The sequence below is a fragment of the Rhinoderma darwinii genome, chromosome 3 (genome assembly GCF_050947455.1).
Source record: "Rhinoderma darwinii isolate aRhiDar2 chromosome 3, aRhiDar2.hap1, whole genome shotgun sequence".
In the NCBI taxonomy this organism is placed as follows: Eukaryota; Metazoa; Chordata; class Amphibia; order Anura; family Rhinodermatidae; genus Rhinoderma; species Rhinoderma darwinii.
The window spans coordinates 119,539,296-119,564,888 of NC_134689.1; the positions used below are offsets into that span (position 1 = coordinate 119,539,296).

General features: G+C 42.1%; 1 protein-coding gene across 7 annotated transcripts in view; it reads left to right on the top strand.

The window, feature by feature from the left end:
• Positions 1 to 25,593, top strand: part of UIMC1 (ubiquitin interaction motif containing 1) — a 137,403-nt gene that overhangs the window by 47,183 nt on the left and 64,627 nt on the right. For all 7 annotated transcript variants that reach the window (XR_012882367.1, XR_012882368.1, XM_075856624.1 and 4 more), the window contains exons 4-7: positions 305 to 432; positions 2,237 to 3,238; positions 13,417 to 13,481; positions 22,529 to 22,617. Coding sequence is in view for 5 of the 7 variants with exons in the window: in XM_075856624.1 (XP_075712739.1) it covers positions 305 to 432; positions 2,237 to 3,238; positions 13,417 to 13,481; positions 22,529 to 22,617 (1,284 nt within the window). In the remaining 2 variants the exon portion in view is untranslated. The remainder of the gene's footprint in view (positions 1 to 304; positions 433 to 2,236; positions 3,239 to 13,416; positions 13,482 to 22,528; positions 22,618 to 25,593) is intronic.

Sequence of the window (25,593 nt, forward strand, 5' to 3'; positions counted from 1 at the left end):
TACTTTCCCCCAACACATTCACATTCTCATCCTCTATTCTCCCAGTCAGCACACTCTACTAGATGTTCCCATAGTGTTCAACTTCCCCTTGAGCCTTACACATACAGATCTATGTCGGGCAGGGAAAGAGAGGACTCTGATTGGGCACAATTCTACAAGATTGCTGTGCCTGATCCTTATGGAATCAGTCAGGGGTTCTGGCGCTGGTATTTTTCTTTTTCTGAAGATTTATGGGTGAATTTAATGCAAACATTTACTGCTTTGACTCTTGATCTGATGATGGGATATTATTCTTAAATTTTAGATATGACTGAGGAGGAACAACTGGCCCTGGCAGTAAAGATCAGTCAGCAGGAGCAGACAAAACCAGAGACATTCACCCAAGAAGAAGAGGATGAACTGATAAAAAAAGCTATTGAAGAAAGCCTTCATGTAACTATACATATGTGAAAGTGTTTTTTTTCACTGCATTTACCTTTGGGAAAAGCTAATTTCATGTTACATTTTATGTATACCTATTATTATGATTTTCTAATAGGTATACACCGGTGGATTAGTCGTTCAGGTGACTCCCCACAACTAGGCTGGCAAGAATTTAAAGAGGCTCTGTCACCACATTATAAGTGCCCTATCTCCTACATAAGGAGATGGGCGCTGTAATGTAGGTGACAGTAATGCTTTTTATTTAGAAAAACAATCTATTTTTACCATGTAAGGAGCGTTTTAGATTTATGCTAATGAGTTTCTTAATGCCCAAGTGGGTGTGTTTTTACTTTAGACCAACTGTGTATGACGCTGAATAATCAGCGTCATACAGTTCTCTCCATTCATTTAGTCAGCGCATAGTGACACTGGGTTGTTCACTATGTGCAGTCTTATACTGACACATTAACGTTACTGAAGTGTTTAGACAATGAATAGACATTCCTTCCAGACAGGATGCGATGTCTATTCACAATCCCGGCACTTCGTTAACGTTTCTGTGGTACTTACAGCAGAGCAAGCGTAATCTCGCTGTAACCTGTCATTTACAGCGTGATCTCGCGAGATTACGCTTTGTTCTGCTGTAAGTACCACAGAAACGTTAACGAAGTGCCGGGATTGTGAATAGACATCGCGTCCTGTCTGGAAGGAATGTCTATTCATTGTCTAAACACTTCAGTAACGTTAATGTGTCAGTATAAGACAGCACATAGCGAACAACCCAGTGTCACTATGCGCTGACTAAATGAATGGGGAGAAGTGTATGAGGCTGATTGGTCACTGATTGGTCAGCGTCATGCACTCCTCTGTACAACGCCCACTTGGTCTAAAGTAAAAACACGCCCAGTTGGGCATTAGGAAACTAATTAGCATAAATCTAAAATAGCTCCTAACGTGGTAAAAATAATCGTTCTTCTAAATAAAAAGCATTACTGTCACCTACATTACAGCGCCCATCTCCTTATGTAGGAGATAGGGCACTTATAATGTGGTGACAGAGCCTCTTTAAGTGACAGCAGCAAAGTTGTCAGTATGATCTCTGCTGTATGACACTGACTTTGATACAAGTATACAAGCTTCAAAACTTTCATGGATCCATTTGACTATTACTAAATTAACGGTTGGGCTGCTGGTCATCTGTCACCGGAAATTGTAGTTTATAGTTGAGGGGAAAATTGGGGTGGATTTAAAGGCATCATTTTTTTTCCCCTGTATTACCCGCCCCAGTAAGATATTTTCCCCTTCTTAGTCTGTAACAACCTGGTGTTTGGCTCTTATGTTAGACATGCATAAAGTCAGACACTCCCTGTACTTGTCATTCATTTACTGGTACTGTCTCAATTGAAGACAACCTCTAGATGTGAGTAAACAGAAGAAACAAGTCCTGCTCTCAGATGAGAGGCGGATACAGTTGTATCTAGTCTAGGCAATCTCCTGTTAGCTAAACAGCCTGGACTCCAGGTTTATACATTTGTATATACTACTGCATTGTAACAAACTATCCTGACAAGGGGGAGAGGTGTGGTGCTGATGTATTTAGTATTTAGCCTACAGATGATTGCCTAGACTACGAGAATATTTTTTTATTCTTTTGACAGCAAGCAGGGATCATGACATTTGTGAGGAACAGAAACACAAATTCTATTAGAAAGTTGCACATATTTTCATTATACAATTATTAAACTCCATTGTCATAAAACCAGAAAGCCCAGCATGGAAAATGTCTAACCCCATTCTCTACCTTTCTTTTCAGAACGGTCAAGTTCCCGATACTCCCGTTAGTGCTACCACAGATAAGTTAACAGATGAAACACCTTCCAGTAAAGAATTCTTCAGTTTGAACGTCTGTAAAGAAGAACCGTGCTTGTTACTTAAAGGGGAAGGCTCAGCAAAAAGTCCAGTTGTGCTTTTGCAACGTTTAAGTCAGGACATTGTGGAAAGCTCCAGTGTCATTTTGTCTCCTAACTGCAAGGATCCTATTTCATGCATAGAAAACTGTCGATCTCCACCGTCTCCATGTAACAGTAGTGACTTTGTAAAAATGTCCCCTTTTAAAGAAGTTGCTTTAAGCCCAGTTTTTCCCAAAAAGTTACCATGTTCACGCAGATTGCTTCCCTCCAGACTATTTCAGGCAAAAAGCCAAAGTGCCGACATGCTAGTAGATGAGCTAGATGACCAGTGCTCGCACTGTTCCGACAGTTCTCAGGTGGACTCCCCTTCTGTTTTACCTCCCTTATGTTTCCAAGGAGACAGTTCACGTAAAAAAATAGACTGTGAGGACAATGCTTCTGTAGATGGTGCTCAAAACTCAGACGGTAGATCAGACAACGTTAATCAAAGTGGGGGTACGGTTCACTATTACTGGGGTGTTCCTTTCTGTCCGAAGAGGGTGGATCCTGGTCAATACACCAAAGTCATTCTTTGCCAACTTGAAGTGTATCAGAAGAGCTTGAAAAGTGCTCAGAGAAAGCTCTTGCATAAAATGGATTATGGACAACCAATCCATCTTGCAGCTTCAAGTCAAGAAAATGTCAAAGAGGATACTCAAGGCAGCAGCAGCCAAGAAGACACTGAGGAACGTATAGCTGAAGATGACACGCACAAACCTGAAGGTGGTGAGAGAGAGCATGATGAGGATTCTGACCCTATAGACACACAGCACGTATCACACAAAAGGCAGAAAATGTCTCCGAGTCCGGCGCAAGCCGTCCTGGAAAATGATCATCGCCCTTCATCTCAGGGTGATAAAGAGAAGGTGGGTGATCTGGTTTTCTACAATATTCTATGAATCTGATTAATTTAAGGGAGACTGTAGATCTATCTCTGGTTTCCACCCTCTATACAACAGCAGTAAGACCTTGTGCAATTTCAATGGAGATTTTGATTCCTTTTTTCTGAGCCGAACAGGGATCAGATCCAACGAAAGGAAAGTCCGTTTTTCCTCTATACATTTCCTGTTTGAGATCTTCTTCTGACTTCATCTTAAAGCGGAATTCCACCAGTTATAAAAAAAAATCAAAAAGTTTATAGTGCAGTGTAATCATTTTTCTAAATCATTGCATTAGGTTATATTGATATTAAAGAGAATCTGTCACTTACCTCATGCCTACCCTCTCTGAGGGCAACGTGTACTAGTGACAGGCACTCTGATTTCAGTCTCGTGTCATAAATATGCTGTAGTTTGGTGAAACGTTCAGTTTATCGGTTTCAGTTCATAGAGAGAAAGCTGTCAATTCACAATGGGAGGGCAGGGGAGGCCCGCAGCTCAAGAATATGCCAGACTCGAAAATCACAGCGATCACAGCATATTTTACATACATGAAAAACTCAGAAATGAGTATGCCTGTCACTCCTGTATGCTGCCCTCCGAGAGCGAAGCATGAAGTAGTTGACAGATTCTCTTTAAACTGCAGCACGGACCGGCCGTGTGCTGCACTCTTGACAGTAGGAGACGGAGCCTCCATGTTCTGCCTCCTAGGCTAACCTCTTCAGTATCCTAAAATCCTCTACATTTGGCACCGTTTCTGCTTGTCTGGTCTAGATTAATCCTGTCTAAATCTCCTCTAGTATGTACTGATGTGTGATTTGGCACAACTCATCATAATGCGTTGTTAGTGGTTTTACGCTGAACTGCAGTTACAACAGATTAACAGGGTTTTAAAGGGGGGTGGAGGGGGCTAAAACACTGAAGCCAGATGTTTGATGGGAGTTTATGATAAATTATGGGAATGTCTACATACACAATGTTTTGATTTGTGGTGTTTTTGGGGGTCTTTGCCATTTTTATCAAAACACAGCATGCAGAAGATATTTTTGTTTTTTCATGTGTTTTTTCCCTCAGGCTTCCTAACAGAATCCTATCGAAAAACATGGAAAAATGGCTTAAGGGTTATTTCCATCACAGGAAGTGATGACCTATCTCTGGGATATGCCAATAACTTTCTGTTTGGTGGGAGTCCGACTAGTGGGACCCCTTGCGATCCTGAGATTAGTTTAGTGCTGCGGCCACTTTACTGTTTTTTCCCTCAAAGCAGCGCTCCCTGCCACTGGTTGTTTAGGGATCTGCAGCACAAGGAAGTGAGCCACCGAAAGCGATGGCATATTCTAGCGATATGCCATCACTTTCTGTGATGGGAAGGACATCTTAAAATTGTATGCGTTTTTTACATGCTAAAAAAAAAACTCTGCGTGAAGGAGGCCTAAAGTCTGCCACAAGATTTTAAAGGGAATGTATCATGTTTCCAATTTGTATTTTCAATAATGTAGTTAAGCAATCTAATGCATTTTATTGTGTGTTTTTTCTTTTCAGCGTTGTACAGGGTGGGCCATTTATATGGATACACCTAAATAAAATGGGAATGGTTGGGGATATTAACTTCCTGTTTGTGGCACATTAGTATATGGGACGGGGAAAACTTTTCAAGCTGGGTGTTGACCATGGCGGCCATTTTGACGTCGGCCATTTTGTATCCAACTTTAGTTTTTTCAATGGGAAGAGGGTCATGTGACACATCAAACTTATCGAGAATTTCACAAGAAAAACAATGGTGTGCTTGGTTTTAATGTTACTTTATTCTTTCATGAGGGCCTGGGGGCCTTCATTTGGCCCCCATGCTGCCATGACAACAATCGACACCCCACGTTTGTGTCGCGGGAGGGGCGGTGGGCTGTATGAGGGGGCCGCCTCCCTATTTAAGTGGTTAACCCCTTCCCGACATTTGCCGTATGGGTACGCCATGGAAAGCATTGACTTCCCGCATTTTGCCTTACCCATACGCCGAATGTTTGGCACCGCTGGAAGTGAGGGCGCCGGTATTATACCAGGACAACACTTCCCAGCAAAATTCCCCAAACTGCAAAGGTGCGGAGTGTGGACCAAAAGGGGGATAAGAAAGGACGCCATTTATTAGTTCGACACCGGTCTGTGCAGAAAGGATCGATCACAGCTTAACACACATCTATGGATCATTTTTTTTATTTTTTTTTCTACCCCATTATTATACCACCTGACTATGCCCCTGATATACTCTGCCCAGCTTACATATGCCCCCACATTATAAACGGAAACACCAGTAATACTCAAACAAATCTACTACCAAGCAAAATCCGCTCTCCAAAAGCCAAATTGCGTTCCCTCCCATCTGAATCCTACAGCGTGCCCAAACAGCAGTTTCCTTCCACATATATGGCATCGTCATACCCGGGAGAACCCTTTTAACAATTTTTGGGGTGTGTGTCATAAGCTGGGCACAACATATTTGCCACTGAAATGGCGTATCTAGGGAAAAATATAAATTTTTAATTTGCACCATCCGCAGTGCATTCATTTATGGAAAAGACCTGTGGGGTGAAATGCTCACTACACCCCTTAACAAATGCCTTGAGGGGTGAAGTTTCCAAATGGGGTCACTTCTCAGGGTTTCTTTTTATTATTTCACATCTGTGCCTCTGCAGTTGTGAACCAATACTTTGTAAATCGCCAAATTAGGCCTCAATTTGACACTCCTGAGCCTGGTCGAATGTCCAGGCCAAAGATTAGTGCCCCATGTAGGGTGTTTCTAAAACCAGGAAACCCAGCATAATCATTAGAGAGCTGTCTTGTTATGGTGGCACAAGCCGGGCACCACATATTGGCATATCTATGGAAAAAATCCCATTTTCACTCTGCAACATGGAGTGCACACTAATTTCTACAAAACACCTGCAGGGTTAAAATGCTTACTACACTCCTAGGTAAATGCATTGAGGGGTGTAGTTTCCAAAATTGGGTCACTTCTGGGTGGTTTCCACTGTTTTGGGCACACAGGCACCCAGAAACCAATCCAGCAACATCTGCACTCCAAATGGCGGTCCTTCCCTTCTAAGCCCTGCCGTGTGCCCAAACAGCAGTTTATGACCACATATGGGGTATTGTCGTACTCGGGAGAAATTGCTTTACAAATGTTGGGTTCTTTTTTTTCCTTTATTTGTTGCGAAAATGAAAAAATTTGCGCTAAAGCTACGTCTTAGGCTAGGTTCACACGACCTATTTTCAGACGTAAACGAGGCGTATTATGCCTCGTTTTACGTCTGAAAATAGGGCTACAATACGTTGGCAAACATCTGCCCATTCATTTGAATGGGTTTGGCGACGTACTGAGCAGACAACCTGTCATTTACGCGTCGTCGTTTGACAGCTGTCAAACGACGACGCGTAAATTGACTTCCACGGCAAAGAAGTGCAGGACACTTCTTTGCTACGTAATTTGAGCCGTTCTTCATTGAAGTCAATGAAGAGCAGCTCAAGATTTACGAGCGTCACAGACGCCTCACATAATACGAGGAGCTGCATTTACGTCTGAAACGACGCAGCTGTTTTCTCCTGAAAACAGTCTGTCTTTTCAGACATAAAAGCCTCTCATCGTGTGCTCATACCCTTATTGAAGGAAAGGGATTGTTTTTATTTTCACTGTCCAATTCGAATAAATTCTATGAAACATCTGTGGGGTCAAAATGCTCACTAGAACCCTAGATGAATTCCTCAAGAGGTGTAGTTTCCTAAATGGAGTCACTTTTTGGGCGTTTTCATTGTTTTGTCCCCTCAGGGACTTTGCAAATGCGACATGGCCTCCGCAAACCATTCTTGCTAAATGTGAGCTCCAAAAGCCAAATCGCGCTCTTTCCCTTCTAAGCCCTGCCGTGTGTCCAAACAGCCGTTTATTACCACATGTGGGGTATTGTTTTACTCGGGAGAAATTGCTTTACAAATTTTGTGGTGCTTTTTCTCCTTCAGTCCTTGTGGAAATGAGAAAAAATAAGCTAAACCTACATTTTCTTTGAAAAAAATGTAGATTTTCATTTTCACAGCCTAATTCCAATAATTTCTACAAAAAAACAGTGGGGTCAAATCGCTCACTATACCCCTAGATAATTTCCTCAATGGGTGTAGTTTACGAAATGGGGTCACTTGTGGGGGGTTTCCACTGTTTTGTTCCCTCAGGGGCTTTGTAAATGTGACATGGCCTCCGCAAACCATTCCTGCTAAATTTGAGCTCCAAAAGCCAAATAGCGCTCTTTCCCTTCTGAGCCCTGCCGTGTCTCCAAACTACTGTTTATTACCACATGTGGGGTATTGTTTTACTTGGGAGAAATTGCTTTACAAATTTTGCGGTGCTTTTTCTCCTTTAGTCCTTGTGGAAATGAGAAAAAAAAAGCTAAACCTACATTTTCTTTGAAAAAAATGTAGATTTTCATTTTCACAGCCTAATTCCAATAATTTCTACAAAAAAACAGTGGGGTCAAATCGCTCACTATACCCCTAGATAATTTCCTCAATGGGTGTAGTTTACGAAATGGGGTCACTTGTGGGGGGTTTCCACTGTTTTGTTCCCTCAGGGGCTTTGTAAATGTGACATGGCCTCCGCAAACCATTCCTGCTAAATTTGAGCTCCAAAAGCCAAATAGCGCTCTTTCCCTTCTGAGCCCTGCCGTGTCTCCAAACTACTGTTTATTACCACATGTGGGGTATTGTTTTACTTGGGAGAAATTGCTTTACAAATTTTGCGGTGCTTTTTCTCCTTTAGTCCTTGTGGAAATGAGAAAAAAAAATCGCTAAACCTACATTTCGGCCTACTTCCAATAATTTCTGTAAAAAACCTGTGCGGTCAAAATGCTCACTATACCCCTAGATAATTTCCGAGGTGTGTAGTTTCCCAGATGGGGTCACTTTTGGGGAATTTTGACTGTTTTGGCACCGCAAGAGCCCTTCAAACCTGACATGGTGCCTAAAATATATTCTAACAAAAATAAGGCCCCAAAATCCCCTAGGTGTTCCTTTGCTTCTGAGGCCGGTGCTTCAGTCCAGTAGCAAACTAGGGCCACATGTGGGATATTTCCTAAAACTGCAGAAACTGGGCAACAAATATTGAGTTGCATTTCTCTGGTAAAACCTTCTGTGTTATAAAATAAATTGTATTAAAAATTAATTTATGCAAAAAATCTGAAATTTGTAAATTTCACCTCTACTTTGCTTTAATTCCTGTGAAATGTGTAAAGGGTTAAGACATTTTCTAAATGCTGTTTTGAATACTTTGAGGGGTGAAGTTTTTAGAATGGGGTGACTTTTTGGGGGTTTCTAATATATAAGGCCCTCAAAGTCACTTCACAACTGAACTGGCCCCTGTAAAAATAGCCTTTTGAAATTTTCTTGAAAATGTGAGAAATTACTGCTAAAGTTCTAAGCCTTGTGATGTCATAGAAAAATAAAAGGATGTTCAAAAAACGATGCCCATCTAATATAGACATATGGGGGATGTTAATTAGCAACATTTTTGTGTGGTATAACTGCCTGTCTTACAAGCAGATACATTTAAATTGAGAAAAATGCTAATTTTTGCAATTTTTCGCTAAATTTTGGTGTTTTTCACAATGAAATACTGAACATATCGAGCAAATTTTGCCAGTAACATAAAGTCCAATGTGTCACGAGAAAACAATCTCCGAATCGCTTGGATAGGTGAAAGCATTCCGAAGTTATTACCACATAAAGTGAAACATGTCAGATTTGACAAATGAGGCTCTGTCAGGAAGGTCAAAAGTGGCTAAAGAGGGAAGGGGTTAAAAGGCCAGGAACATCGCGATCGCTGTTCCTGGCTGTAAGTCCTCATCCACATGCTGCATATAAAATATCCAGAAATTGACCTGCGGTGCGGATTCTGAAATTGCAGCATGTAAATTGCTATAGCAAAAACGCTGCAGAATTTCCCCACAGAAAATTCAGTCGGAAATTCTGCAGTGTTTACGCGACGTGTGAACATACTCTTAGGCTTGGTTCCCATGGGTGGCATGCGCTGTGTAAAAACTGCAGCGTATTCGACCTGAAACCCGCAGCACCTTACGTATTATTTTTTTGCGGCGGAATCGCTGAATTCGGTCGCAAAAGTCGCAACATTTGGCTTTCTGTTTGCAGGTTTTGCATCCCCATCGAATTCAATGGGGAAAACACGCAGCAGAAAATCAACGAAAACGCAGCATAAATTGAAAAACGCACTACAGAACACTTTCAACACGACTTTTGTGCGTTTTTTCCCGCAGCGTGGACATGAGATTTTCTAAATCTCATCCACTTTGCTGCTACTGTAAATGCTGCAGAACCTCCGCACAGAATTCCATTGCCTTAGAGTGTATGGTCATTAGCTACTTGTAATTGTAGGGCAAGGAATCTTTCAGGTGGCAGTGGCTCTCAGCTGATGCTTACACCCAAGGATTTTTCAATAGTTTATGCCAAATGATCCCCTCCCAATCTGACCCGTATTGTCCATTGCAGCTATTACCAGTGATGATCGGTTTTACCTCCGTTTACATGTAGTTCAGCCGAGTCATGAAGCGTTCATTCCATTGTCTACTGCTGAATATGCTTTTTCCTGTTGTCTGGGCAGTATTGATGTTCTGTCTTATTGTCTAAGGCAAAAAAAACAATCCGTTCTCATTTTCACTGTAATAACCTTTTTGAAATACAGCTCCGGCATTATATGTAAGAAGCTGGTGCTTGTCTGAGGATTTATACGCAAGTGGAGAGATTTCTGTGACTGATTAAAGCAAATTGATGTGAACTGGTCTTTATAAGGCTTCGTTCCCATCTGCGCTAGGGCTCCGTTCCGACGTTCCGTTGTGCAACCCTTGCATAACGGAGACAAACGGAAATCATTGGCACCGGATCCGTCACCATTGAAATCAATGTTGGCGGAAACCTATGGTTTCCGTTTGTGTGTGTCAGGGCTCCGTTTCGACGGAGAGCTCAGTCGGAAAGGAGCCCTAGTGCAGATGTGAACAAAGCCTAAGTTTGTAGACAATGTACAGTTTATTCCTGATTAGGGGGTTTTACGCTGGGCGATTATCGGGCAAACGTTCAATCATAGAACGCTTCGTGACGATAATTTCCCTGTAAACAGGGCAGCGATCAGCAGATGAGCGAGCAAACGCTTGTTCATCTGCTGATCGTATAGTTTTTAAAAAGTAAAATATTCCTGTCGACAGCACATCTCCCTGTGTAAACAGGGAGACGTGATCCGACATGATAATAAAGTATGGGGACGAGTGATCGTAGGAACACCTGATCGTCCCCATCCATAGCTCCGTGTGACCGGAGCAAACGAGCGCCAATCAACAAGATGCATCGGTCAGTGTAATAGGACCTTTACTAAGTCTTTTAGGTAAATTTTTATATCCGTGATTACCAACCATGGTTCCCTGGAACTTACAGTACAAAGAAATTGTGGCCAATGTGATCGGACAGCATGTTACATTGCAAAATTTTGCATGAAAAATTGCAGTTGTTAATTTTCTATCCTAAGTGGAGTTAAATGGTCTTTCCTTGGGTGGCTGTGGGAGACTGGCACATAGACCAAGGCCAAGTGCTTTTGCAATGATTATAGACAAAATAATTGATATAGTGCCAGCAAATTCTCAACGCTGTGTAGAGGAGATGGGGTCCGTTGGGGATAGAGAAAGTAATTTGCTTTGTGTTGATATTTTTTTGTTCTGTTGTGTGTCCCGCTAGTTCGCACACAGTAGCCAATGCGTTTGTTATTGGTTGGTGGTTTAATGCACCTGTAGCCTATGAATTGGGTTTACAATTGAGTCAGGCAAGTATGGCCAGTTAGCTTATGTAGAACTCTATCAGTTTCTTTATGTTGCAGATTTTGATCAAGCTAAGGGTACGTTCAGACGTCCTGGATTTTATTTGCTATGGATTTGGCTGCAAAAATTGCAGCAAATGCACAGAAAAATCCACAAGCATTACATGCAGATTTTGCAATGGATTTGCAGCAAATGTAACTTTTTGCAAAATCGTGCAAATAGGTTTGCTGTGCATTAAAAATTCCACAGCATGCCCTAAGATCTGCATTTTAAAACCCCATTCGCTAGCATTGTACTGTAAATTTGTTGCTGATTAATTTTTTATTTTTTTTTAAGTGGAGAATCTAGAACGAATCTGCAAAGTCTGAACATACCCCAAATGTACAACCACATCCTGTCAGAATTATGAAGATTTGCTTACGGTACTTTCTACTGAAAAGTAAATCTGCCCATAATAATAAACTTGTTTTCCTTCTAGCAAACAACAAGGCTGTCTATTGGTGTGTGGACTATGGATTCCACTGTGACGGTTCCACTGTTCCATTATAGTAGTGGTACTAAACTGTTACTCTCTGACTGTATAGTGCCTGCTGAAGTGCTAACCATTTAGTAATGTACTATAGACCTAGCTAGGTGGTGCCCTAGCCATTGTTACATCCATCTGTGCCCTTAATGGAACTGTTGGGCCAACACCTAAGTGCCCATATTTAACAGGGTTCAGGATTACAAAACCTGGCTGTTTTCTTCCAAAACCGGGGCCGCACCTGTCCATATGTTGTATGTGGTATTGCATCTCAGCACTATTCGCTTCGATAGAACCAAACTGCAATACCAGGCACAACCCACAGACACACAGTTATGGCATTGTTTCTGCAAGAAAGCAGTTAACCCCTTAAGGACACGGACAATTTTGGCCTTGAGGACAGAACAATTTTTTTATTTTTCCCTCTTTGCACCCCGACGCACATAACTTTTTTATTTTTTGCACGACGTAGTTGTATGAGACTTTGTTTTTTGCTGGACGAGTTGTACTTTATTGGTACAAATACATTATCGTTTAATTTATATACATTTTTGGCGAAAAAATGCACAAATAAAGGAGTTCCGCCACAGTTTTAATATTTTTTTTTTTTTTACACCATACACCGATCATCATAAATAATGTTATACATTTGTTGTACAGGTTGTTACGGTCGTGGCGATACCAAATATGTCTATATTATTTCATGTTTTGGGACTTACATTTTAAAAAGTTTATTTATTGTAAAATGTGTATTTGTGTGTGTTTTTTTTCCTATTTTTTATTTAACATAAAATAATTTTTTTTACATTAATTTTACTTTTTTTTAAAATCCCATAAAAGGATTTTTCCTTTTTATTTTTATTTTTTTAACTGTAATGTACTGGCATATATCTATATGCCAGTACATTAGCCTGTGTACTGATTGTACACAGGCAGTTGTTAGGGCATATATGTTCAGACAGCCCTGGGGTCTTTCAATGGGCCCTGGGTTGTCTGGCCATACAAGTTATGGGCTTTTCTGTGATTCGATCAAAGGACAGTCCTCCCTCCTCTTATTTACTTTGAACGCCGCGATCAGCCTCGATCGCAGCATTTAAGGGGTTAACGGAGTAGAGAAGATGTTTCTGTTCTCTCCGCCGTTAGAGCAGGGCTATGGCTGTGTATTACAGCCGTTGCTCCACTCCCGATCGCGCTCAGACACTGGCTGTCGCACAAGACGAGAATGCTCGTCCCAATGCGCGAAGTATCCGCCGCTCAGGACGAGCATTCTCGTCCGGTGTCGGCAACGAGTTAAAGTGACACACTAGAACAAAAGCTGAAATCTATGAAGTCTAGCTTTTGCCTGGAATAAAGGCGTGCACCCTACCACCAAAGTCTCACCTATGTGGTCCGCACCCTATGAATGTCTTCTGGTAGGCCGCTCCTGTATTCTGCCTGTATGGTCAAATTACAGGCAGCAGTTGTCATACCTGCCGGGCAACAAAATGCTGCGAAAAACTATTTATTTCAATGGGAGATCAGAGACGGAACCGTGGGAAGAAGGAGTATGTCACATTTTTTTTTCCCGCGAGCATTTTTTCCTGCTCAGGAAAAAACACCTTCGCCTCTCATTGAAATCAATGGGAGTCGATCTTGGACGGTTTTTGGCGCGGTTTCAGATGCGATTTATGTGTCAAAAACAGCGCCAAAGAACTCTGTGTGAATTAGCACTATATATTTTTTTTTATTATTTGCTTTTTTTACAGTAGTTTACATTTGTCTAATCATATTTGTCGTATCTCTACTTTACCCAGACACTATTTACCAAGTTGATGCCCAGAGAATGTGCGGGAGTCGCTCCAGTGGCACCTGGTGAGAGGTGAGAACACTCATCAACTCTGTTTCCCATCCGTGTGAATTTTACTAGGACGTGCATGTTATTTCCCATTGATAAAACATTGCAGAGGATCACCAGCAGGCAGCTGTAGCTTTGCATGTATGGGAAATTCCGTTTCTTCCCTCTATTAGACTGTTTTTCCCACACTACATCTAGCACGCACCTGGCGCCTGGCCACGCTCCTTCCCTCTGGAGTGCTCTTCCTAGCAACACGATCATTTTTCATGTTTCAGGTGCATTTCTTCTTGGCATAAACATGCTTCAAGAGCAAGCCGTATTCTTGTCACAGGGGAGAGAACTTACTTGTTCAGAGAGTAGTTAGAGCTCTTAATGTAATCGTCTGAAAATTAGAATAAGCACAGCCACCGAGCTGGAACGTTATTGCGATATTTAGTACTGTAGGTGAAGTGCTGAATGTGGCGAGATATGAAATGGTGTTGATGTGCTTAGATGTCTCTGTCTATAGTGGGAGTTATATGGACTTCTGAAATGCAGGCCACCACTGTTTAATTCTCCCGTGAACACATCCAGCAAGTACAATGTTTTAGCAGATAGGTGAGCAATAGAGTACAGCAGATTTGGGTATAGAAAGTGTAGAATAATGTGCAGTTTGGGGTCATTTTAAAACCGCACCTCACCAGACTATTATTAAATTAAAAAGGCGTTCCAAAAAAGGGGCGTGGTTTGCTGTAAATAGGCGTGGTTTAAAATGTGCCAATGTGCGCCAAAATTCTGCCACAAAATAAGCCAAATCAAAAGTGATATAACAAAGAGAAAAGTGTCTTAACAGGTCGTGTAAGATGCACCAACATGATCATGCAGAGAGTGCCACTGTGATAAATTTTGCGCATTTTGTGCCTTCCTGGTCTGAGTTTACGCTGTCTAACTAATAGACCGCATTAGTAAATGTGGGCCACTGTGTCTAACCTGAATTTGTAGTAGTTCTTTAGACACCAGACTAGACATGGCGCGCTGCAGTGTAGCCTTCAGCAGTGTTACATGGTACAGACAGGAAATGGTCACTGCAAGGTACAGAGTTCTGCCAAGAAAGCTTGATCCGGTTCACAGAATTGACTTGTTTTACCTGCTATGCTCCCGTCTCTGCTGCTCATACATGTTGTTTCTCTTTATTTCCTTATTCAACTAGAGCGGTTGCGGGAGGTGGGGGCATCCTCTGTGGACTTGGTTTCACCACCTGGATAATTTATCATAAATCCGAGCTGTCTGCTAAGTGTTTCTTGTATGGCTGACTGTAATAAATTTTACCAGTACACTTCAGCAGACTTGCTAAAAAGCTAGACATGGAGCGCTGGCAAAAAAATGTCCTATATCTCAGCCAGATCCTCTGTAGAAAGTGTATTTTGCTTAGTTAAACAATGCTTGCTCTTAATATACATAGATCTAGCAGCAGGTTTTTTTGGCCCCTGTCTTGAAATCCATGTTAGAATCAATAGCGCAGTCGGCTGCGCTATTGGTTCTGTCAAGAACAACGGAACCCTGTCACAACGGTGAAAAACGGAAACCTTTAGCAACATTTCCGTCAACATTGAGATCAATGGTCAGGGAAACGGAAGCTGAGGTTTCCGTTTGCCTTTCCGTTGAGGGGTTAACCCGACAAAAACCTCCAACTGAACCCCTCAACAGAAGGCCATCCTCACAGCTATTGAAGTCAAGAGAAAACCCCTTATCAGACCTATCTGGCTGCTTAATGCATTTAAAATGGCAGCCATCATTGGCATTAGCCAATAATCTCCTTCGTAAGAATGTTTATAAAAATAAACCATATTAAAAGGATTATCCGGGAAGTGGATTTTTTTATTTTATTAGGGACTGGATATGAAATAAACCAAAAGCCATACTTACCTATCCTTGCCCCCGGCGATCCAGCACTGTCGCTCTTGTAGGACTCCAGTGTTTGTTTACATGCACGTAGCATGTAACGGCTGCAGCAAATCAGAGGGCTCAGTGGGGCCCACTGGTGACGAATCATATTTCTGGCATAATGCAAGAAATACAACATATGGGCACTGAGCCCTCCGATTTGCTGCATTTGTCACATGCCATGTTCATGTAAACAAGCCTCGGGAGTGCAGCTGGATAGCCTGGGGCAAGGAAAGGTTTATTTATTTCATTTCCAGCTCCTAATAAAAAAATGTTATCTTAGCTTTATCTTAGCTGGTGATGCCAGTCAATATAGTTTCATGGCTATACTGCAGATTTATATTATTGGTGTTGCGCCAGAATTCTGGCCTAAGTGGGACGTTCTTTTTAGTGCAAATAATTTTAGACACGTTTATCAATTAACCCCTTCCCTCTTTAGCCACTTTTGACCTTCCTGACAGAGCCTCGTTTTTCAAATCGGACATGTTTCACTTTATGTGGTAATAACGTCGGAATGCTTTCACCTATCCAAGCGATTCTGAGTGTTTTCTCGTGACACATTGGACTTTATGTTACTGGCAAAATTAGTATTTTTCTCAATTTAAATGTATCTGCTTGTAAGACAGGCAGTTATACCACAAACAATTGTTGCTAGTTAACATCCCCCATATGTCTACTTTAGTTTGGCATCAATTTTTGAACATCCTTTTATTTATTTTTTAGGACGTTGCAAGGCTTAGAACTTCAGCAGCAATTTCTCACATTTTCAAGAAAATTTCAAAAGGCTATATTTGCAGTGGCCAGTTCAGTTGTGAAGTGACTTTGAGGGCCTTATATATTAGAAAACCCCAATTAAAAACTGCACCCCTCAAAGTATTCAAAACAGCATTTAGAAAGTTTCTTAACCCTTTAGACGTTTCGCAGAAATTAAAGCAAAGTAGAGGTGGAATGTAAAAATTTAATTTTTTATTTTTTTTGCAGAAATTAATTTTTAATCCATGTTTTTTGTAACACAGAAAGTTTTACCAGAAAAATGCAACTCAATATTTATTGCCCAGATTCTGCAGTTTTTAGAAATATCCCACATGTGTCCCAAGCTTGCTACTGGATTGAAGCACCAGCCTCAGAAGCAAAGGAGCACCTAGTGGATTTTGGGGCCTTATTTTTATTAGACATGTGGTCATAAACGGCTGTTTGGACACACGGCAGGGCTTAGAAGGGAAGGAGAGCCATTTGGCTTTTGGAGCTCAAATTTAGGAGGAATGATTTGCGGAGGCCATGTCATATTTGCAAAGCCCCTGAGGGGACAAAACAGAAACCCCCCCACAAGTGACCCCATTTTGGAAACTACACCCATTGAGGAAATTATCTAGGGGTATAGTGAGCATTTGACCCCACAGGTTTTTTGCAGAAATTATTGGAAGTAGGCCCTGAAAATGAAAAATTTAAATTTTTTCAAAGAAAATGTAGGTTTAGCTATTTTTTTCTCATATCCACAAGGACTAAAGGAGAAAAAGCAAAATTTGTAAAGCAATTTCTCCCAAGTAAAACAATACCCCACATGTGGTAATAAATGGCTGTTTGGACACACGGCAGGGCTTAGAAGGGAAAGAGCGCTATTTGGCTTTTGGAGCTCACATTTAGCAGGAATGGTTTGCGGAGAACATGTCGCATTTACAAAGCCCCTGAGGGGACAAAACAATGAAAACACCAAAAAAGTAACTCAATTTAGGAAACTACACCCCTTGAGGAATTCATCTAGGGGTGTAGTGAGCATTTTGACCCCACATGTGTTTCATAGAATTTATTAGAATTGGGCAGTGAAAATAAAAACAATCCCTTTCCTTCAATAAGACGTAGCTTTAGCGCAAAATTTTTCATTTTCTCAACAAATAAAGGAAAAATAGAACCCAACATTTGTAAAGCAATTTCTCTCGAGTACGGCAATACCCCATATGTGGTCATAAACTGCTGTTTGGGCACACGGCAAGGATCAGAAGGGAAGGAGCACCACTTGGAGTGCAGATTTTTCTGGATTGGTTTCTGGGCGCCTGTGGGACAAAAACAGTGGAAACCCCCCAGAAGTGACCACAATCATTCACATAGGGGTGTAGTGAGCATGTTAACCCTGCAGGTGTTTTGTAGAAATTAGTGTGCACTCGATGTGGCAGAGTGAAAATGTTTTTTTTTTCCATAGATATGCCAATATGTGGTGCCCAGCTTGTGCCACAATAACAAGACAGCTCGCTAATTATTATGCTGTGTTTCCTGGTTTTACATGTGACCCTAATCTTTTGCCTGGACATTTGACAGGGCTCAGGAGTGAAAGCGTACCATGTAAAATTGAGGCCTAATTTGGCGATTTACAAAGTATTGGTTCACAATTGCAGAGGCTCTGATGTGAAATAATAAAAAGAAAGTGATCCCATTTTGGAAACTGCACCCCTCAAGGCATTTATTAAGGGGTCTAGTGAGCATTTTCACCCCACAGGTGTTTTCCATAAATGAATGTGCTGCGGATGGTGCAAATTAAATATTAATATTTTTCCCTAGATATGCCATTTCAGTGGCAAATATGTTGTGCCCAGCTTATGCCACTGGAGACACACACCCCAAAAATTGTTAAAATGGTTCTCCCGGGTATGGCGATGCCATATATGTGGAAGGAAACTGCTGTTTGGGCACGCTGTAGGGTTCAGAAGGGAGGGAGTGCCATTTGGCTTTTGGAGAGCGGATTTTGCTTGGTAGTAGATTTGTTTGAGTATTGCTGGTGTATCCATTTATAATATGGGGGTACATGTAAGCTGGGCAGAGTACATCAGGGGCATAGTCAGGTAGTATAATAATGGGGTAAAAAAACAATAAAATAATCCATAGATGTGTGTTACGCTGTGAAGCAATCCTTTCTGCACAGGCCGGTGTCTCATTGATATATGGCATCCTTTCTTATGCCCTTTTTGGTCCACACTCCGCACCTTTGCAGTTTGGGGAATTTTGCTGGGAAAGCGTTGTCCTGGTATAATACGGGCACCGTCTCTTCCAGCGGATATGTTTGGGCCCTTCCCTTCCTGGTTCCCTAATTTTAGGTCCTTGATAAATCGCCTCTTAAAACAGAAGAAATGTTCCCCTCGGGCTGCACAACTGCATATTTTTTATTTCCTGACTTATTGGAGCCTTAACTATTTTTATTTTTTCATAGACGTAGTGGTATGAGGGCTTTTTTTTTTGCGGGACGAGCTCTAATTGCTTTTGGTACCATTTTGCGGTACATGCTACTTTTTGATCACCTTTTATCCTATTTTTTGGGAGGCCAGGTAACCAAAAAACCTGCAAATCTGGCATAGTATTTTTAGTATTTTTTTTTATACAGCGTTCACCATGCGTTATAAATTACATTTTACCTTTATTCTGTGGGTCAGTCACATTCCGGCGATACATAATTTATAGCACTTTTTTATGTTTTACAACATTTTGCACAATAAAATTACTTTTGTAAAAATAATGTATTTTTTCTGTTGCCAAGTTGTGAGAACCATAACTTTTTAACTGGTCTACGAAGCTGTATGAGGGCTTGTTTTTTGTGAGACGAGCTTTAGTTCAATATTCCAATATAGGGCAAAGGGAACAAAAAACAGAAAGTCTGGTATAGTTTTTTACGGTTTTTTTTATGCTGTTCACCGCGTGCAATAAATAATATAATATTTTTATACCTCCGGTCGTTTCGGTCGCGGCGATAATAAACCATACGTATTTGGTATTTTTTTCAGTAATAAAGGACTTGATCAGGGAAGAGGGCGATTGTGTTTTATTTTATTACTTGAAACTTTTATTATGTTTTCAAACTTATTTTTTTCACACTTTTTTTATACTTTTTTTTTTTACACTATTTCTCAAGTCCCACTAGGTGACTTGAAGGTCCAACTGTCAGATTCTTTTTTTTTTTCTAATACATTGCGCTACCTACGTAGTGCAATGTATTAGAGCTGTCAGTTATTCACTGACGGCAAGCCTAATCAGCTTCCGTAATGGCAGAGCAGGAGGCCATTGTGTCTCTGGTTGCTATAGCAGCAGTCGCCAGTCCTGACTGCCTGTCAGGGCTGGCGATCTGTTAGCAACTGCTAAGCTGCAGCGATCGTTTTCAATCGCTCCATCAAAGGGGTTAATGGCAGGGATCAGAGCTAGCTCTGGTTCCTGCCGTTACAGGTGGATGTCATTTGGCACATCTGTTCTAACTCGATAGACGGAAGCCTGAGCATGCACAAACAAGCTGCATTGTTGTAAGAAGTAAAGATATAAAGATAATTGCTATATACCTCTATATACTACTTTACTGTCTTTAATTTTTTACTCTACACCTGCTCCCCATAATGCAATTATAATGCATAATGCATTATTCAGAGCACTCCTGGCTCGACTCGTGTTTAGGAGATAAACAGGAACTTTTTGAAAACGAGTGACGATATGACAAGGTAAGTAACACACCACTGGAATAGTAGTCTCTTTAACCACTATATGTTGCACCTAGATAAAGCAGAATAAACCTGGTGACAGATTTTCTTTAATGTATTAATACACAGATGCAATAGGTACCGCATCGATGGGCAAAGTTCTAAAGATGGAATCACAGATGCAGTTTTTGGGGAGGTTTTTTGAGCCAAAGCGGAGAATGGATCCAACATGAAGGAAAAGTATAAAGGAAAGACTGATATGTATCCTCTCTTTTGCATCCACTCCTGTGTTTGACTAAAAATGTGTGATTCCATCCTAAATTAGATCCTTTTTGGTACCATTATGCATTCTAGCCATATCTAACAATCATCCCAAACTGGGTGGGTTTTCAGCCACGAGAGCCCTCTCCCTCTTCTCGGTGAGAAGCACAAAACAAGAGTCTATGTGGTGGGTCCATTTTCTAGCATCCAGTATAGTTAAAATCCAGGCAAAACAAATAAACTGTGTTGTGCCTAGTGCGCGGCCTGAGGCCGTTTTACTAAAACAGCGTATCTTAGTCTTTAGTGCAAATTTTAAATTATTTTTTTTAAACAAAAAATAGTTTTACTTTTTCAGATACAGCTTCTATGTATCCTGGATACTTGCTGGTATGCTGAAACCTGAATCCGTCAGGTCAGCAAGACTGACTGTTTCGGTGACAGTAGGTCCTGAATGTCTCTGACACGGAGTTGACTGCGCTATTGATTCCGTAGGAAAAACGGAAACCTGCCGGAATGGTGACCAACGGAAACCATTAGCAATGTTTCTGTCACCATTGATATCAACGGTGACTGAAACGGATGCTGTGGTTTCAGTTTGACTTTCTGTTGCGGGGTTCACCCGACGGAAACCTCCGACGAACCCCGGAACGCCAACGCTGATGTGAACAGGCCCGAAGGCTACATTCACACGACGGTGAAAAACGTCTGTTTTCAGAACAATAGAGCTCTATGGGTGTATTCACACGGCTCCCATAGAAGTCAATGGATCCGTTTTTACCGGCCGTTTTTTAGGAATCAAACCTTGTAACGGCCGGTAAAAACTGATCGTGGCCAGAGGATTCTCCGCACACAGCTTTACGTTGAGCGCTGAGTCCGGGGAAGCCCTTGACATGACTATCCATATATGGGCAGTGATGTCGGGCCTTCAACTTTGGAGTATCCGGCCAGAGTATCGCGAGATCTCTGGCCGGGGACTCCTGTCTCCAACCCCTCTGTAGATAGCACCCCCCTGTAAATGGCGGTACCCCCCCCCAATAGCGCCGCTGCTGTAGCTCCTTGTAGGAGCGGAATCGCCGGCCGACGCTGTGGCCAGGAGATTCCACTACTAGAGAAGCTCCTGGCGTTACTGTCCATATATGGATAGTGATGTCAGTGGCTACCTCTGGAACCCCCTGCCAGAGCGGAATACCCGGCCGGCGCTCTGGCCAGGGGATTCTGCTACTGGAGAAGCCCCTAGTGTAAGGCCCCATGCACACGACCGTGCCCGCAATCACAGCCCGCGATTGCGGGCACGGCCGGCCGCTGATTGACAGCCGCATTTTCGGGCCGTGCTCCCATACAAAGTATGGGAGCACGGCCCGCAAAATGCGAAAGAACGGACATGTTCCATAATTCCCGGAACATTTCCACGGCACTGACACCCTTCCGTAGTGCTACGGAAAGGTGTCAGTGTTCAATGAAAGTGAATGGCTCCGTTTTTGTGGACCGCAATTGCGGTCCGCAAAAACGGAGGTTTTTTGCTGTCGTGTGCATGGGGCCTTACTGTCCATATATGGACAGTGATGTCAGTGGCTACCTCTGGAATCCCCTGCCAGAGCGGAAGCCCCTGGCGTTACTGTCCATATATGGATAGTGACGTCTGTGGCTATCTGCAAAATCTCCGGTCGACACTCTGGCCAGAGGATTCTGCTACTGGAGAAGCCAGGTGCTTTCTATAATGAAGGGTTCTATTTACAGTGCTATATATAGGGGGTTGGTGCTATCTACAGGGTTGTGGCACTATATGAGGGTGTGACACTATCTACAAGGGACACTGTTTGTGCTATCTACATGAGCACTGTGACACTGAGGGCACTGGCACTTTATATGTGGCACACTGATGCAAAATTGCCATGAAAAACTGACAGTTGATCAGTTTTTAATGGCCTTTTTTTTTTCACTGTCGAGTGAATATAGCCTAACTCCTCATGCACACGACTGTTTTTCACGGACCGGTTCATCTGCTAAAGTGAATGGGTCAGTGAAGACTCAAACACGGCCCGAGTGGCACAACGGTCATGTACATGAGGCATTAGGATAGAATTATTCTTTGAAATGGGTATATTAACCTATAGTTCTTATAAGGGCATTAAAGTCATATAGGAAGATTCTGATGCATGCCTTATCCCGTAAGAAATCATATTCTATATAAACAGGCATTATTAATACAACCGAGATAGCTGTTCATTTTATCTGTGATCATTGCTAAAAATAAAGAAAACATTTAAAAAAAAAAAATATGTCTGCAGCATTAAGCATAAAAGATAAATGAAGCGGCATTGTATGTATGCAGTCTTAACTTGATCTTTTTTTGTAATATGTCCTATTTATGCCATTTTTAGTTTTTGCCAGATTTTAGATGATTCTAGTTTAAAGCTTCAATTTATTTTCTTCTTACAGTGCTGTTCCACCAACTGCTGCGAGAAATGACAGACACCTTATGGAGCACACTGAGATTGCCCAGGAAGATGAGATTACAATCTGCCCAGGTATGGGGAAACAACAAATAATAATTTTCTGTTCTCTAGATGTTTCTGCTTTCCAGATCACTGAAGCAATGTGGCAATGTCTGGACAGATGTGTGTTATACACATAAGTTTCAATCAGTATTAATGAACATATGCACACAATCTTTTTACAGCATACCTAACCATTCAGGTGACTCTTCAGAATTAGCTGTCACGTGTGTTTACATGAGGAATAACACTATTTCAAGCCTGTATCCTGTATTTTTTTTAGTGGTTTTCCCCTCTGGAGACTCATGTCTGCCATACACGGAAAATAAACTTTACACATAGAGATTGGGAAGCAGGATGTTCTCTTCTCTATCTATTACACATACAGTAGCAGCAGCAACATGGAGGACATTAAACAGCAGTAATGAGCAGTGTAGCTGTGAATCAAGCACTGGGGTGAAATAAAACTATTATTATAAGCTGCAGCAGCATCTGTTTTTTCTCTGCTTCTCTCACTCTGCTCTTGCTCCTTCCTCCCCTCCATAGATTTCTATAGACACCATGTAACCACATCCCTCAGTGAGCTGATAGTCCGTCTCCTCTTGAGGAGAAGGATTTAGCAGTAAATTCACAGTGAGTGAACAGTTAGGAGAGAGGGGGGGAAGGGAGGAAAGTAGACTAATAAGGGCTTATTCACACTGATTTGCACCCATGCAGTAACTGTTTTTACAGATCCCTAAGCCGTGAAAACGGACAAAAATAGGACTATTTTTTCACAGGCCGTTCTAGGGCTGGGCGATTTTGGCAAAAAATTAAATCTAGATTTTTTTTAACACTATGGGCGATTTGCGATTTTAATCTCTATTTTCTTATTACTGTTAAATACAGTGAAAAAATACCAAGAGATAGTTTAATTATTTTCTTTATATAAAGAACTTTTTAACACATAAGGCCTTGTTCACACGAGCGTATTTCACGTGTTACGTGCGTTAAAACAACGGACACACGGGGACCTATGCAATTCCAATTCAATGGGACCATTTAGACATTCAGTGTTTTAATTCAGCGTCCGCTGAGTGAAACTCACTGCATGTCCTATTCTTGTGCCTTTTTTGCGCATCACGCACCCATTGAAGTCAATGGGTGCGTGAAAATCACAGACGTCATACGTGTGCTGTGCGTGATTCACGCATCAGTTGCTAAAGTAATTATGAGAAAAAGCAAAACGCCTCCTTCAGTTTATTTTGCTGACATAAAAAACGAGTGACGTACCCGCGTAAAAGACGCAGATATTACACGGAACTGCAACGCAAGAAAAACGCTGCGTTTTTTACGCTCGCAAAACGGACACGTTCGTGTGAATAAGTCCTTACTTTAATTACTCTACATAACTTCACAACTTTTAACCTCTGCAAATATTTTTTTTTAGCAGAAATACTATTGGAAAAATGTATATCTAATTGATTATCATTTCTGTGGCAGGGAACAGGTGAACAGAAATTATAATCAATGATGCACGTGCACTAACATCCCCCTCTGCCTGTCGCCACCTCAGCCGGTCTCCGACATTGCAGACGAGAGCAGTGTAAAGTGCAGCAGGGCCAGGCAGAGAGCGCCGAGCGGGCACTCTGGGGAGAGATTACATTATAGTGTCTCAAGTGTGAGCAGGACCCTGTGCAGTACCGTCCCCACCATGGTGTTTTAAATAAATGACATTAAGGCCCGATTCACACGACCGCGATTGGACTGTGAAAGACTATCTATGTGTCAGCTAGATTTCCCAGCCCAAACACGGTAAATGTGAACGGGACTTCTGACATCCGTCATTTAAGCTACAGTCACACGACCGTGAAAAAAAAATGGCCATTAAAAACTGATCAATTGTCAGTTTTTCATGTCCATTTTGCATCAGGGTCTTTCCAAATGAATTTACTTTGTCAGGGTTGTTTTTTTTGTCCCAATCCGCTGAAAACACCACCGTGCCCATGTAGATAGTGCCACCGTGCCCATGTAGATAGTGCCACCGTGCCCATGTAGATAGTGCCACAGTGCCCATGTAGATGGTGCCACAGTGCCCCCATATGGTGCCACTGTGCCCCCATATAGTGCCACTGTGCCCCCCATATAGTGCCACTGTGTCCCCCATATAGTGACAGTGCCCCCCCATATAGTTCCACATACCCTTGAAGATCGCACCCCCACCCCCTCTTGTAGATTGCAGCAGCACCCCCTCCTTGTAGATCGCACCCCCACTCCCTTGTAGATCGCACCGCCACACGTAGTTCGCACTCCCACCCCCCTTGTAGGACCCACTCCCACCCCCTTTGTAGATCGTACCCCCCTCCCTTGTAGATCGCAGCACCCCACCCTATTCTTCTTGTAGATGGCGGCCACCGTAGCTGCCACTATGGGCTGAATCCCCAGACCAGGCAGTGACGAGGCAGCAGGAGCTGAGCTTCCTCCTGCAGCACGGCGCGTCGGCGCCACTAAAGAAACGATTCTGTTAAAATCACCTTGAGGGCGAATTAATAAAATTAATTCGATCGCCCAGCCCTAGGCCGTTCACACGGTTCGTTAAAAAAACAGTCGTGTGAATAGCCCCATCAATTTTAATATCTTGGATAACCCATTTTAAGGCATATGTGAAAAGAACCTCAGATTAACTGTGATTTTATTGTAATATACGCTAAATATACGCTAATATTTATGCTGCCAATTAAGAATTTGCTATGTTTGACATGGGTATGTTGATTATGAGCACCACTGGGGTTAGGCACTGATGTGAGTGAAAAGAAGAATAGGAGGCGTGTGGGGCTTTGCTATACATTAACCCCTTCCCGCACCTCGACGTGCAGTTACGTGTGTGCTTTGACAGTTAACCGCCGCGCGGCGCTACACCGCAGCGGCCGTTAACTGTGCAGGGTGTCTGCCTTGCATTCCCTGTTTCCGATCAGCGGCCCATCGCCGCTGATTTCGGCAGTTAACCCCTTTGATGCGGCGGTCGATTAC